Source organism: Typopeltis vanoorti, chromosome 2 (assembly GCF_054136105.1).
Source record: "Typopeltis vanoorti isolate ZY-2024b chromosome 2, IOZ_Tvanoo_1.0, whole genome shotgun sequence".
Taxonomy (NCBI): domain Eukaryota; kingdom Metazoa; phylum Arthropoda; class Arachnida; order Uropygi; family Thelyphonidae; genus Typopeltis; species Typopeltis vanoorti.
In genome coordinates this window covers 183,474,444-183,490,039 of record NC_143550.1, presented here as the reverse complement: position 1 = coordinate 183,490,039, position 15,596 = coordinate 183,474,444, and the positions used below count along the sequence as shown (strand labels likewise).

The window sequence follows — 15,596 nt, the reverse complement described above, 5'->3', positions numbered from 1 at the left end:
GCCTTCTGAACTATGCAGTGCAACCACTGTACGACTTTTATACCTCCATACTTGAGCATTTCTGATCGAATATCATCTACTCCTGCTGCCTTTCCACATTTCAGGCTTTTGATGGCTTTTTCTACTTCAAGAATTGATATGTATTCCTGACTGCATGAATGGGCCGTGTTTTTTTTACCACTGTGCTGTTAATACTGCTTGTTTCATTTAGCAATTTTTAGAAATAATTACTCCATACTTCAAGGATATCTTTTTTTCCTGTTTTCATGTCACCTTTATCACCTCTACTTCCTTTTACAGCAATTTTTCCTCCATTTCTGAGCTTCTTCAACAACCTCCAGAATATCTTGCCACCTTCTTGATATTTATTTTCTATGTTCTTAGCAAAGTCCTCCCATGACTTTTATTTAGCTAGTTTTACACAGTGTTCAGCTCTCTTACATTTTTCTCTGTATTCTCTAAAAGACTAAGTTGACTTATTCGGCAGGAAGTTTTTATATGCTTTCTTCTTTTCTTTCACTGCCTCTTTAACTTCCTGTCTCCACCAGGGAGTTCTGATTTTTCTGTCCTTACAGACAACCTCACAACATGCCTCTCTGCCTGAATCAATCAGTGTTTTCTTCAGGGCTTGCCGCTGAATCTCCAAGGATTGGTTCCTGTTCTGAATATGATGTTCAATTTTATCCTGCTCAAGTCTAAATGGTGATCACTTCTAATTTCATATCCTCTGTACACTCTGGTGTCCTGCACCAGGGAGAAAACATCGCTGTCAAGTAATCAATGAGACTTTCTTGTTCCATGCCTCTTCTGTTCATGTGAATTTGTGCACATTTTTATGTTGAAACATTGTGTTAGTAATAACCAGTCCATGTCCTGAGCAGAAATCCAACAGGTATTTGTCATTGTTATTAGCTTTGCTCTTTTCTCCAAATTTTCCCAAAATATTTGTGTCTGACAATCATTTCCTACTCTGCTATTTAGATCCCCAACAAGGATCAACTTTTCCTTTTTCATTGTGTCAGTTGCTTTCTCCAATGGCTCAAAAAATTCCTCCACTTCTTCCTTAGTAGAACCTTCTGTGGGACCATAGGCACAAATAAGTCTCATTTTCCAGTTCCCCATTCTCATATTTGCCCACATCACTCTACTTGAAAATGCCTGCCATTCAAGAATATTAGCCTCGTATTTAGTGTTGAATACTATGGCTACTCCTTTTTCCTTGATTGTCATTGCCTGAATATAACATTTTGTATTTATTGCTCAGAAAGATCTCACCAGTTTTTGCCTTTTTTGTTTCTGTCACCTCTATTATGCTGATCTGGTAGTTATCCAATTTCTCAGCTAGCTCCATTTCTTTACCATTCATGCTTCTTATTTATGGTGATAGTACTGATCCTGAACTCTGGTGATGTTGAGTTGGGGTGGGTTTTAGGATTTGTTTCAGTAGTTGACTTTTCGCTGTTTGTTCCGGTTTCCTGGCAAAAACAAATGGGCCTTGTTTAACCGGGTGAGACCCCAGCCAGCATGAAATTCTGTCATGTTGTACCATCATTTTTTATTTTGGTTTAACCAATAAGAATAAAATTTGGTTGACTAAATCCGAAATTGCTAGCCCATCCTCATTCGTTCAGTATCCAGGTAGATACCTAACACGGTGCACCACAAGAAGGTGAGGATTGGACATTAGGTCAGAAACCCTGGTCGGCTCTCCGCATTCCTTTAAAGGCTATGTGGAGGTCTCCTCTCAGTTATATAGCTTTGACCCTTAAGCACCCTTCTTGCAGAAAGTTTGACTACTATGTGTAGTAAGTTTAGTTTTAAATATTAAATTCTTGTCATCAATTGTGCCTTAATACCACTAGCAGTGTAAAAATAGGCTGCCAGTGACACCAGATTTCTATACTGAAGTCTGAGTACAGAAGTAAGATCCTTTATGTATTTTGCCAAGATGACTCCATCGTTTATATTCTTAAAAATTCAATCTTAAGTCTTCTCACCTCTATATACAAAAAGAAAAATTATAATAATGCTAAGATAAATTTTAAAAAAAAGTATACTATATTCTAAACTTTAACTGCAGTAACTCATCTTAAAATTGAAAAAAATAAATAAACATCTTATCTAGGCTCAAAATATGTTAGCCAAAAAGAACATCTTTCTTCCTAACTTAGCTGCGCTTCAAATAACAGTTGAACGAAACAGTTTCTTTGTCTCTTTAACGGAAAGAGTTTCCTATTCTAAAAATCACTTTTCGATTACATCTTGAAAATAACTGTTAATTTCCTACTCGTGGTAAGAGATATGAAAAGTTCAGGAATGGACAATAAAATCCTCAATTTTTAACATTGTCTAGCATTCCTCCTTTCTAGAAAGGTTATTTTAACTTCAAGATTCACAGCTTTATTTCTTTTCTTGTACAAAGGATTTCCAAGTTCAGTCCAAAATGACTGAACACTTAAAAATCAATTGCAATATCTATTCTTCAAAATAGCCATCAAATCTTACTATTCTCATGGAACTTTTAATATGTGATAAACATTTCTCCTTCTATATGAGAAACTACATTTATCAAGTTCAAATTTTCCTTTTAATTTCTTCCATAACTATTATTTCAGTTACCTTTATAACAGCTAAAATTCTTTATTCTTCTTGCTTTATAATGGAACTTTTTCCAACTTGTTCAAAAATTCTTCATCCAACTTTCTATTTTTCTGGGATTGTTCCTGTTGCCAGACTACTATTGAACAATCAAGTCAATGACTTCCAGCTGTCACTAACTGGATATATATATATATATATACTATATATCCAGTCCTGCAACCTTATTAACATCCAGGTTATTTAAAATTCCAAATACTCCCCATGCTTGAACTGTCAGTCTTTTCTCTTTCCTGTTATTGTTCAATACTACTCCTAACCATTCCACATGAATCACTCAATGAACATTTCCACATCTTCACAAATGTGACCTATGTTTCATGTCCAACAACTAAAGTCAGTCTTTTACATTCATCCTTTTTTTATAGTAGCAACATAACTGAAGAATTCTCTAAGGTTTCACTTACTGCTTCAATCACTTTTCATGTGTGAAATTTCCTTCTTTGCTACATCTGTCACCTTCCAACCCTGTCCTTGTACTGCTCGTGTGGATGGGGGGGGGTATCCTGTTCTTTATATTTCCTCCACAACATCCTCTTTCTTGCAAGCTCCTCCATAATTTCATGATGCATCAATTTCACCCTTACTTTATTTATCCTCCTAACCTTAGAATGCAGTCTGACACTGCCATAACTGATTTTACACCAAGTTCCAGGCACTGCTGATTTCTCTCCTCTTCAACTGATCAAAACACTGCACATCACCAATCTCTTTCCTTAATTTATCATAGCTCCTGCTCTGCAATTTCACACATCTCTTTTGTTCATGAAGGTTATGCCTGGCTAGCCACTCTTCACATCAAAACCACATAGCTCTCCCAAATTGGTAGAATGATGACATCTTCTATCATCACTGTATGAAATGATATTAAATCCAACGCATATCCCACACATTGCTTCAACCACATGCTGCATAAGGTAGTTATCCCTAAATAGCTGAAGGAATTAAATCTCCTTACATTTGTTATTTTCTGCTTCAAGTACAGGCTTTCAAAGTTAAAATCATCCATTATCATCACCCTCCTATCACTCAAGCAGCTTGTCTAAACATTTCAGAATTATCTTTCTCTACATTTCCTGCCTGTAGCAACACTCTACTTATGTGAGGTTGAGATAAGTAGGGTGTTGCCACAGGCAGGAAATCTCAACCTCACATCAAATGACCTCAAAGCCATTATCACTACTGCTTTCTTCAAGTTCCACACAACTCTTTCTGAAATCATCAGTGATACTCCAGCTCCTCTTATCTTTTCAAGCATCATATTCTATTCCCAAGAGTACCTCGTCCTCCATTAACTCTGTCAACAGCAAATGAGAACAAAGTGATATGAATTCTTGGACCATCAAAAAGTAGACCATAAAGAGGGGATTTAAGATTTTTCATCTCTGGTATGGAATGAGATATATGTGACAAATGCATGAACTGTCCTTGCATAAGTAATCATGAGGCATGTAGGTTAAATAATTAAGGTGAACAGTAGTTGTTGAGGATGCCAACATCACTGAGGTTTAGTGAGAAATAACAGCACTAATGATATGCATCAAGTATGGATGCATGTCATTAGTGCTTGTATCAAGGAAAGATGTTGGTGAAGCAAATATGGAAAAAAGTTTTCTGTGGAATCATGTTGTTTTTAAAGATTACTGTTAATTGAATTTGTGGTATTTTTTGATTTTTGTTAATTTTTCTAGAAGTTTTTTTTTTTTGAACTGTAGTATCAATATTAATGTTGGTGTCTTCCATAATTGTGCTGTTAGAAAGACTTATGAACATAACTGCTAAACAGAGAATGCCCAATCTCCAGTCTATATATATGGCCTTGGACAGACAGTGATCTCTAGGCACAATCTGGAAGCGGAAGTGACAGTAAAATTATTCACCAGCTGATTAGAAGCATCCTTGATATGTTACCATCAGATTCAATGCCATCTACTATCCAGCTGCCAGTTTGTAGAACTACTTTAATATTGTACCCTCTAATGGGAGAGGTATTAGCTCTCTAGTTAATTGCAGTGAGTTGAGTATGCCCGTGAAGGATGTCACCACATTGCATAATCCAAAAATATCTTTCCATTCATTAAGATTATCATTAGACAAACATTAGTTGATATCCACATAAAAAATATAATCATAATAACAGCTAAAAAAATTTCTTGAATTTTGTAGTTCACAAGTCTTCATATGGCACTTTGTCAGCTCTATGCTTATAGGTCTAAAGTGATTATCTGCACCATATAAATAAATATACAGAAGTATCAAGCAAATGAACTATGTACATGCATAAAGAGATTAAAGTAATACAGTATGTTGCATCCTCTTTTTTCCTAATAAGTTTACCTTCTACAGAGTATCAAAACTAAATAACTGCTTTGAGTGGGGGAGGGGAACTATACACATTCAAAATATAAGAGTAATAACTCTTATATTTTGAATAATAACTCATATCAGCTGGTGAATAATTTTACTGTCACTTCCTCTTCCAGATTGTTCCATTGCATAAAGGAGGTTCCAAGACTGCTGTTGCAAATTACCGACCGATCAGCATATCAGGAGTCGTTGTCAAGGTTTTGGAGAAAGTAGTCAAGAGAAAAATACAGGAATGGATAGAAGAAAATGGGATACTGTATGGGGGATAGCATGGTTTTGTGAAGGGTAGATCATGACTCAGTAACTTGCTCACGTTTTATAACACAGTGACAGCTGAACTAGATAAAGGTAATGGGTTTACAGTGTTATTGCTGGACCTTGCTAAGGCCTTTGACAGGATACCACATGGAATTCTAATCAGTAAACTGCAGCATATGTTGGTGAGATGGATAGGAGGGTGGTTGATAGAGAGATATCAGAGAGTAGTTTATTCAGGAGTAGAGTCCAAAAGACGACCTGTGACTAGTGGTGTGCCGCAGGGTTCTGTTCTTGGATCACTACTATTTAATTTGTTCATTATTCATATAGGAAAGGATCTGAGAGGAACTATTCATTTGTTTGCTGATGATGTAAAGTTGGGTAGAGCAATAGTGAATGCACATGATGTCAAAATTTTGCAGGATGATTTGTATAGAAAGGAAGACTAGGCTAAGGAGAATAAATGCCAATTTAATGTGGCAAAGTGTAAGGTTATGCATTTTGGGGTAAAAAGATTAGCAGCAGTATATCACATTGGTGGAACTGTACTCCAGGAGATTGATGAGGTTAGAGATTTGGGAGTGTTGGTGGATAGGGAGTTGAAGTTTAGGTGGCAAATTGCAAAAGTGGCTAAATCAGCTCATCAAATCACTTGGTTACTGAAAAATACTTTGACGAGCAGAGACAAGCAAGTTATTGTTCTTCTGTACCCAGCCTTGATAAGACCTCATCTCGACTACTGTGCCCATATTTGGTCCTAGGTTTCTTCTTGATGGGGAGGAGGTGGAGAGGATCCAGCGGCGAGTGACCAAAATGATAGCAGGTCTATGGAATGAACCTTATGAGAACAGGTCGAAGATTTGTGGGTTGCAGAAATTGATTGATTGGCGGAAAAAGGGAGATATGATTGAGACATTCAAATTGCTGAAGGGTTTCTATAGGATTAATTCAGAAGATATTTTTGAGAACAGGGCTGGTTGTGGGAGGACTAGGGGACATCCATGGAAACTGGGCAAGTGTGGTTAGTAAAGGTGTTAGAGCTGGGTTCTTTACTTTTAGAGTGGTGAATGAGTGGAATGCGCTCTCAGAGTCTGTGCTGGATGCTGTGACAGTGAATGAGTTCAAAGCAAAGAATGATAGATACTGTGTGGATGTTGAATAGTTGTTCTTGACATGATGTTTAGGGCCTCCTTCGATGAGTCTAAAGACTCCTTGGAGTTGCCTGTAATAATAATAATTGTGCCTAGAGAACACTGTCTGTCCAAGGCCATATATATACTGGAGATTGGGCATTCTCTGTTTAGCAATTATGTTCATAAGCCTTTCTAACAGCATAATTATGGAAGACACCAACATTAATAATGACACTATAGTTAAAAAAAAAAAAATCCACTAAAGGAAAAAAAAACTTCCAACATCTTTCTCTAAATTCAGAGTAAATTAATAATAAGGTGGTCCACCTTTTGGCAACTTGTATAGGTAAATATGACTTCTCCATTGCTTCTGCCTTAGTATTACCACTTCTGGGTCTGGCTCCCACTGACAAGACCTCAATAAAGGTCAAAACCGGTGTCTGGGTAGTGGCCCTTCCCTTAATAGCATTAGAAATGTCCACAACGAGATGTGCTTTGCATTATGGGAGATATTAAGACAAGGAGTGATGAGAGCTTGGTCCACCTTTACCATGAGTTGCCTCAGTCCTGAAGATACTTCAGGCACAAACTTTGTATGCTTACACTTGGATAAAAGATTAAACTAAATTTATTATAAGAGCAATAACATTTTTTTAGTATTAACAGATTTTAATATGTAATTGTATTTAATTAGGGGAGAAAATACAAACTAACCTTCTTTTTTCTTACTGCAAAGTGATTCTAGAATTTTAGCACTACCAAAATGCTTAAATTTCTTCCTAACATAGCTGTAGAACCATTCACAAGACTGCATATAATAAAGTCTGTAAAAAGAGTACCAAACATTAATTAAAATTTGAAAACTGTTGAATATTATTTGTAACTTCCAAATTCTTAGAATTTAATAACCATGGAAAAATTAATTTGTGAAATGGTTAATTTTGCCTTTAAATTTTTTTATCCAAAATTTATAACATAAAATAGCTTGATAAATTTCAGTGAGGATCTCAGCTCCCAAATTTCATTAAAATCTTTCAAACCATGAAGTCAGAGAAAGAAACAGTAATAATAGGTACAGGAATACCTTGTATAGTGTGGTTTTGAACAACGCGGGTTTTGGGCTAATGCAGTTTTTATTATTACACTTATCATTATTACACTAACATTGTCAACACTGACTGGCGACTCCCGGGCACCACAAGTGACAGTCGAGAGCCACGTTTATGCAGTAGTTATTCGATTGGCTCTCACGTAGACACGTTCTTTCCCTGTGGTATTTCATTATTTACGTTAATATTAGTATTTAATATTTTTTTATTATTTAAGTATGAGTGAAAAGAGACAAAACAAAGAAGACACTGTTGGAGTAACAAAAAAACACAAGTGGTTGACATTAGAGAAGAAACTTGAAATTATAAAATGTCACGAGGGCGCTTCGTTTGCTAAAATAGCACGAGAATTCAATGAATGAGTCATCTGTACAAACAATTATTCCGAGCAAAGAAAAGATTAAACAACATGGAATGAGCACCGCTTCTTATATGTCAAAAGTGATCACGAGAAATCTTTCTTCTACAATTGAAAATATGGAATGCCTTCTAATGATTTGGAATGAAGATTGTAATCAGAAAAAGATTCCTTTGAGTCAAATGATAATCCAGATAAAAGTAATGCCTATATGACAAAATAGATGAAAATGAAAGCGAAAATGAAGGAGGTACAACCAGTGAAACGTTTATAGCAAGTCGCGGGTGGTTCTACAATTTCGAAAAGCGTATGTGACTCCATAACATAAGAATCCAAGGTGAAAGTGCAACTGCTGACAGTAAAACTGCAGAATTGTTTCCCAATGAATTGAAGGAGCTTATTGAGAAGGACGGCTACACAGATAATCAAATTTTTAACGCTGACGAGTGTGGCTTGTTCTGGAAAAGAATGCCATCGCGCACATTTCTAGCAGAGAAGGAAAAAACACAAGCTGGGTATAAAGTGTCAAAAGACCGATTGACACTTTTACTAGGAGGTAATGCATCAGGTGATTTAAAATTGAAGCCACTGTTAGTGTACAGAGCAGAAAACCCAAGAGCTCTTAAGGGCTTTACAAAGAACAATTTACCTGTTCGTTGGCGTTCGAATAAAAAAGCGTGGGTGACTCGTTCAATTTTCGAAGTCTGGTTTAAAACTTGTTTTTGCCCTGAATCAGCTATTGTAAAAAGAATGATATTCCTTTCAAAATTTTGCTTTTATTAGACAATGTGCCAGGCCACCCAACTCTATTGACTGACTTGGATGAAAATGTCAAGATTCATTTTTTCCCTCCAAACGCAACATCAATTCTGCAGCCGATGGATCAAGGCGTTATATCCACTTTCAAGGCTTACTATTTAAGAAGAACTTTTGCTCAAGCTATTAAAGCTGCAGCAGAAGAAGATTCTTGAACTTTGAGTGAATTTTGAAAGAAATTTAGCATAAAAGATGCCATTCAAAATATTTATGAATCTTGGCAAGAGGTGACTCAAAGCAATATGAGAGTCGTATGGCATAATATCTTGCCGCATTGTTCAAAGAACGAATGTATTGATTCTCATTCAAATGATCTGGATGATGAAACCCTTTTGGAGTTGGAACAACAACGAGACTATGAAGCAGAAGAAGACGAAGATGACCCCACTGATGTCATGGTTGAAGAATTTCCCTTTGCTGACCTTTCAACTTTTGTGAGAAAAATCGACAAAGCATCTGACTTTCTCATAAATGCCGACCCGAATTTGGAAAGAAGCATCAAAGTGAGACAAAGTCTCAATAATGCCATCAAATGCTACAGAGATCTAGTACTTGAAGAGACAAAGAAGACAAGGATGGTTCAACGAACACTAAAAGACTACTTTAGTAAAAAGTAAATTACTGTATGCTAAAATTGAAGCAATGTTTGTTTTGATTTCTACAACTTTTATATCAGTTTAAAAGGATTTTATTTGTTATTTAGTTAATAAAAATAACAATTTTTTTCATTTTTAAACATTTTTATTATCCAAAATTTTTGTAATAAACAAATTAAATTGAAAACCTTTATAAATAGACCTCGAACAACACGGTTTTGCATAGCGCGGACACTTCTTGGAACCAATTAACCGCGCTATACAAGGTATTCCTGTACTTACATTCTGTGCAACGCACCAAAATCTGTTTGTGTTGAGAACAGATTCCAACCTATTTCTTTTGGTGTATGATTTTTGTAAATCATAATGCACACACTGAAATCATAGGCCTCTGTATATACAAGTAGCTTAGTTGTGAAGATACTTCATGTGCAGCTTACACTTAGATAAAGGATTAAATAAAAAAATTTCTTGGCAAGTACTTTTTATGGGAAAATAATAATAAGGTCATACACTTTTTTTATTACTTATATATGGGAAGTATTAATTAATTCAACTTTGGAATCTCTTCTGGGTTTGGAACCTGCTGACCTCAATAAAGGTCAAAAGTTGTCTGGGTAGTGATACCCAGACCAGTTTTGACCATAATGAAAAGCCTTATACAAGTCTGAAAGGAAGTGTGCTTTGAATTATAGGATACTAAGGCACTTTTGTTTTAGTTTTTGATAAAAACAAGTGTGGCCTTCAGTGAGAGAGAGAACCAATAAGAATACAATTTTTAGCTACTAAACCAAAAACGATTAAATTATTTTAATTATTTTTAATTAAATTTAATTGAAAAAACAAATTGAAGACAAAATTGAATACATTTACAAAACAATATTGGCAGAATGATATTTTTAATAATTATTGAATACAAGAAAATAGAAAGTTTAGATTATTCAATGCTTTTAGCTAAACTTCTTCAAGTAATGTATTGTTTATCTGATTATGCTGGGAAAGCAATTCTTCAGTAATTTGAAGGACTTAACTGGAAGGACTGCTTATGTGTTGAGGAAAAGCACTGCTATTGGGGCCAAGTGAATGCTTTTTTTGTGTTACTATTAAAATAAAATATAATCACTGAGCTTTAGGGTGGCTTCATCAATTTGGGCAAAAAACAAAATAAAGTAGTAAATACATTTTTGGAATGTTGGCTTTCTCACAAGTAAACAAAAGAAAATGGAAATTAGAAGATTGCCGAAGAAGGGAGAAAGAGTTAATCACAACAAATTGTAAACAAAATGGTAGTTTATTATTAACATCTGACCTCCCTGAAGTCAGAACTCATCATGAGAGGTGCACACTATCACACACAAAACTCATCCAACCATGCCTTGAACTGATTCAATGTGTCTACATTCACAACACGCTCGGGCAATGCATTCTACTCGCCAATCACTCTCTCCATGTAAAGAACCTGCTCCTCACTTCTCTGCTCACACCCTCCTTATACATTTTCCAGAGATAGCGTCTTGTTTTATCCCCATCACCCATTCCGTGAAAAACTCATCATCATCAAATTCCTGCCATGTACCCTGATAACAACCTGACTAACATGTGTCTCATTCATATCCTCCTATCCATAAGGCTTTGCAATTTACATTTCTCTCAATCTGTCCTCATACTCAACATTCCAAAGACGACTGACCATCCCTTTGTGAATCTTCTCTGAACCCTTTCTAACATATCCTCATCACTACCATGAAAACCCAGTGACCAAATCTGTGCACAATAATCCATATGAAGCCTGATCAAGGCCTTATACAATGACATCAAAACGTCTTTATTTCTGAACATCGGTATCCTCTTCATTAATGCTATTATCCAATGTGATGTCTTCACAACTTGTGCAAGTGTTCCCTGAATTTCAGGTTGTTGTCCACCACTGCTCCCAGATTTCTCATCTCTTCTACCTCCATTAGTTTATCTCACCAAGTGTATACTTTGCATCTCATCGCTGCTTACAAAATTTCAAAGCCTTACACTTTACAACACTGAAATGACAGTTCAATTTACCTGCCCATTCATGCAATCTATTCAAGTCCTCCTATAAGACTAACATCTGCTTGACTCTGCATTGCTCTCCCCAATTTTGCATCGTCTGCAAACAGATGCATATCACTAGTTAAACTCATCCCAATATCATTAATATACAAATTGAAAAACAATGGTCCCAAAAGTGCATACCACTAGTGACCTTCCTCTTTCACCATACTGCACCTCCACATACAACTTTCTGATACCTATCTGACAGCCAGTCACCAATCCAACTCAGAAGTCTGTTATCCAATCCTACCATTTCAATTTATTTAACAGCTTGTCGTTCTATCAAAAGATTTTGCAAAATCTAAGCATAAGTTAGTAAAACATGATCTCCCTTTAACAAACCCATGTCGACAACAATAGAGATCTTTAATTTGCTATATTTAGTCTATTTCTAATGAAATGCCAATGTTTTCCTGAACTGTTTATTACTCATTCCTTTCAATCAAATGGAGAATTCTAATCCCCTCCCATCAAAAAACAAAATAAAAGAATATTCGTTTTTAGCTAAACTTCTTATATCAAAGTGAAACATGAACAATGAAAAGAAAGAAATAAACAAAGAATAACATTAGCAGAAATGAAATCTTTGAGAAAAACAGCAGGATAGATTAAAGGGAAAAAAAAGAAATACAGAAATTTTATACAAGCTACAACAAGAACAAATCTTACAAATAACAGATAATTATAGAAACAAATGGATTTAACATGTAAATAGAAGATGTCACCTAACAGGCAATCAAAAAACTAAAATATAAACTGTAAAGAAAAAGAAAGAAAGGAAAACCTTTAAAGAGATGGTTAAAAAGTGGAAGAGACCAAAAAGCATTAATACATAATAAATTACATAAATTACTTATATGTAATAAGTAATGGGGTATTACTTAAAAATATTCGAAAATAAATCATTTATAGAAAATTAAAATTATTCTTTTCTAAATCATTGAAAAAAATAAAAATAAAATAACACTCTTAATACTTTATTAAGTCTAAAAATGTTACACTTTTCTTTTGTTATGTTGTAAATGTTACACTTTTTTTTTTTTTTTTGAGTAATGGCAATAGCAACATTCTATCAATGTCAGTGACCTCAATTATAATGAAACTAACTTGTGTATGATTACAAATTCTCAGAAAAATGGAAGTGTGCAGAGGTTATATTTAATATAAAAATAATAAGCTATCTTAGCTTTTACACAGCAATCTAAACCTCATAGCTTTGATCTAAACTAACATTTACTGCCTAAATAACTCTAATCTAGGTAATTTAATTCATTTATTTTAGCACGAGCAAAACTGGTTAAAGGAAAAGTGATTATTTAAGTAACTGTATCTTGACAGCAGATGTCACAGCTACATGTTATCATCTGGAATGCACAGATGCTTTATTCCCTCCCAACTTACACGTACTCTGCCACTCCAGATAACACAGTTACCTAGAATCTAAAAATTCATGCCATCTCAGTAAAACTATGAATTTTGCAAATCCATCCTAACATATAAAAATAAACTTTTTAGATTATAATTTCAGAGTACATCCATTATGTAATATCTGCTTACAGTTTCTCTCTCCTCATACATTAATAATATTAAAATATTAATATTAAATATTAATAATTAAAAAACAAAATTTTTATTAAAATTTAGAATGAATAATTTTTATTTTCATTTTTCATAAAAATTGAAGCGTTTCTTCTCGGTTATTTTTATATATGTGGTAATGTCCTATTATATGCTAAAAAAATCAGCAATCAATGAAATACTTATTATATAGGTTACATACCAAACAATGAGAAATTATCTTTATAAATTAACAAGATTACTTTTTTTATAAAACATTTTAATCGATTAAAAAATTTTAAACCCTAAATAATATTAAAAGAAAGGTAATGAATTTGAGTATAAACCTTTTCAATCCTATACTCTGAAATGAACAATATATATAAAGAAAGCATTTCTTAAAAATTCAAACTTATTTATCAAACAAATTTACTATTGTAAGCTTCTTTCCAACTTTCAACTCTTTTGTGTGTGAAAATACCACTATTGCTACCAACTTTTTTTCTTTCTTATTTTTGTTCAAAACAGAAACAATGTTACAAAGTTTTTATGTTCCATTTCTAATTTTTATATGATGGAAAGGTATAAAAAAATTAGAGACTTATTGCCAGTGGGTTGAAATATTATTACCAGCCATCTGGCAGATAATCCATCTACAGTGGGAATGGTAAAACTCAAATTAGTTAAATTCCTTTACATTAACTCCTAAATCTGCTCAAAGTCAGTTTTGTGTTTCTGAGGAGGAAAACTGGAAGATCCAGATGAAAACCAATCCCACAGCCCAAAAACAACTAAGTCAGTGGCAAACAAAGAACAGCAGGTGAATAAACAATCACCAGTATTCACACTCATAGCTTATCTTCTCCTTTGTCCTCATTTACATTCCTTTTTTTTTTTTTTTTTTATTTATCTTATATTTATTTTTTTTTTCAATTTATTTTTATTATCTATTTTTAATTCTTTCTTTTTTTATCTTTCTTATCTATTATATATTTCTTATTTCATACCCTTTCCTCATAGAAGTACTCACAACCACCCAGGTAATCACTTCATGATCACCAACTGGAGGTGATTTGACACCTCACTATCCTCTGATGAGATGATCAAATCCAAAACCCTCAATTTCTCATGTGCCTTCTTTTACATACTGCCTGAAGTAGTTGTCTCTCAAAAACTCAAGAAACTCATTTTCTTTACTTCCAGTTGCTTGCTATCTCATCATACCAGTCTATATTGCCATAATTAAATCTCCCATAATGATCATCCTTTTCTTTGATTATACATTTCGTAGTCGCTACCATCCACGTTACCAATAACAACATCCGACTAAGTATTTCATTCTATTCATCTCTACCTCACACCATACTGCCTCAAAACCTCTGGCACCATTTCCCTCTTGCATCTCCACCTTGTATGGTCATAACTCTTTCTCTATCACCAATAGCACACCACTTCCCTTTTTATCCTTTCTATCTTCACGAAATACTTCATACCATTCTATCACTATTCCTGTGAGGTTGTCATCCTCATCTAACCATGTCTCACTTATTCCAATCATTTTTGGATGAACAGACTCAATTAATGCAATCTTTTCATTTGCCTTGTTTCTTACACTTCTAGCATTTGTATACAAACAGTTCATTCCTTGATCTACATACAAGTTTCACAGATACTATTTATTAGATGTAAGAACAGAATATTCGTATGACTATATGAACACATGACTATATGTAGAGGAATTCCAATTTAAGCATGTGCACTACTGTTTTTTGAATTCAATTCCTACTGCTGTTCGTTAGTTGTACTAATGATGTCTTATGATACATGAGATGAAATATTTACATAATAAAAAAAAAGTTATTTATTGTGGCATATGTGTTATTCTATAGTTATAGATACCTCACAGGTTTTACCATATAAAAAAGACTTATTAGATGTGACTTCTCCATACTTAACTTGAGCCATTTCTTTTTCTCCTTATTCATCTTAGAACCTTCTTCAAATTCAACTGTTTTCCCTTGATCCCAGGTCATCCACTTCACTTTTTGTTTATGCATGCAATCACATCCTCTTGGAGCATCAACCTTTCTCACACTGTGTTCCCCTGTTCACCCTGAGCCTCCCATTTCCCTGTATGTCTTGCACACACTTGTTCTCTCATTCTCTATACTCATGCTCCTCAGGAAAACAAACCTTGGGCATCTTATAATTTACCACAGCTCTAATAATCAAATCCCCATAGAATGGCATTTGTGGGTCGGTCTTTTGTTACTTCTTTCATACCAAAATTATTCATTTTCATCATGTTCACTCCATACATATCTTGAATTCTATTAATTTCGCTCCACATCCTTTTCATCTCTTGCCTCATCTCATCCAACTCAGCTTTCAAATCTTGCATCACATTTTTTGATCTCATTCACTCTCTCAATTTTATTTCCAGTCATGCTTGTTTGCATCAACGCTACTCACCACCTTACCTTTAACTGCACTCTTTTTTTAAAATTTTGCTACATTTGTAGCTTTTGTTTTTCTTACCACTGATTGTTATTCATCAGATCGCTCGTTCAATTTTTCAAAACTTTTTTACCATTTTTTGTTGCTCTTTAACACTGTCCCTTTTTCTATCATATATAATCATTACACATTTATAATT

General features: G+C 34.3%; 1 protein-coding gene across 1 annotated transcript in view; it reads right to left on the bottom strand.

The window, feature by feature from the left end:
* LOC150109717 (uncharacterized) overlaps positions 1 to 15,596 on the bottom strand; it is a 490,804-nt gene that overhangs the window by 427,641 nt on the left and 47,567 nt on the right. Inside the window, exon 4 of the mRNA XM_090403072.1 lies at positions 7,131 to 7,240. Coding sequence (XP_090259198.1) covers positions 7,131 to 7,240 — 110 coding nt within the window. The remainder of the gene's footprint in view (positions 1 to 7,130; positions 7,241 to 15,596) is intronic.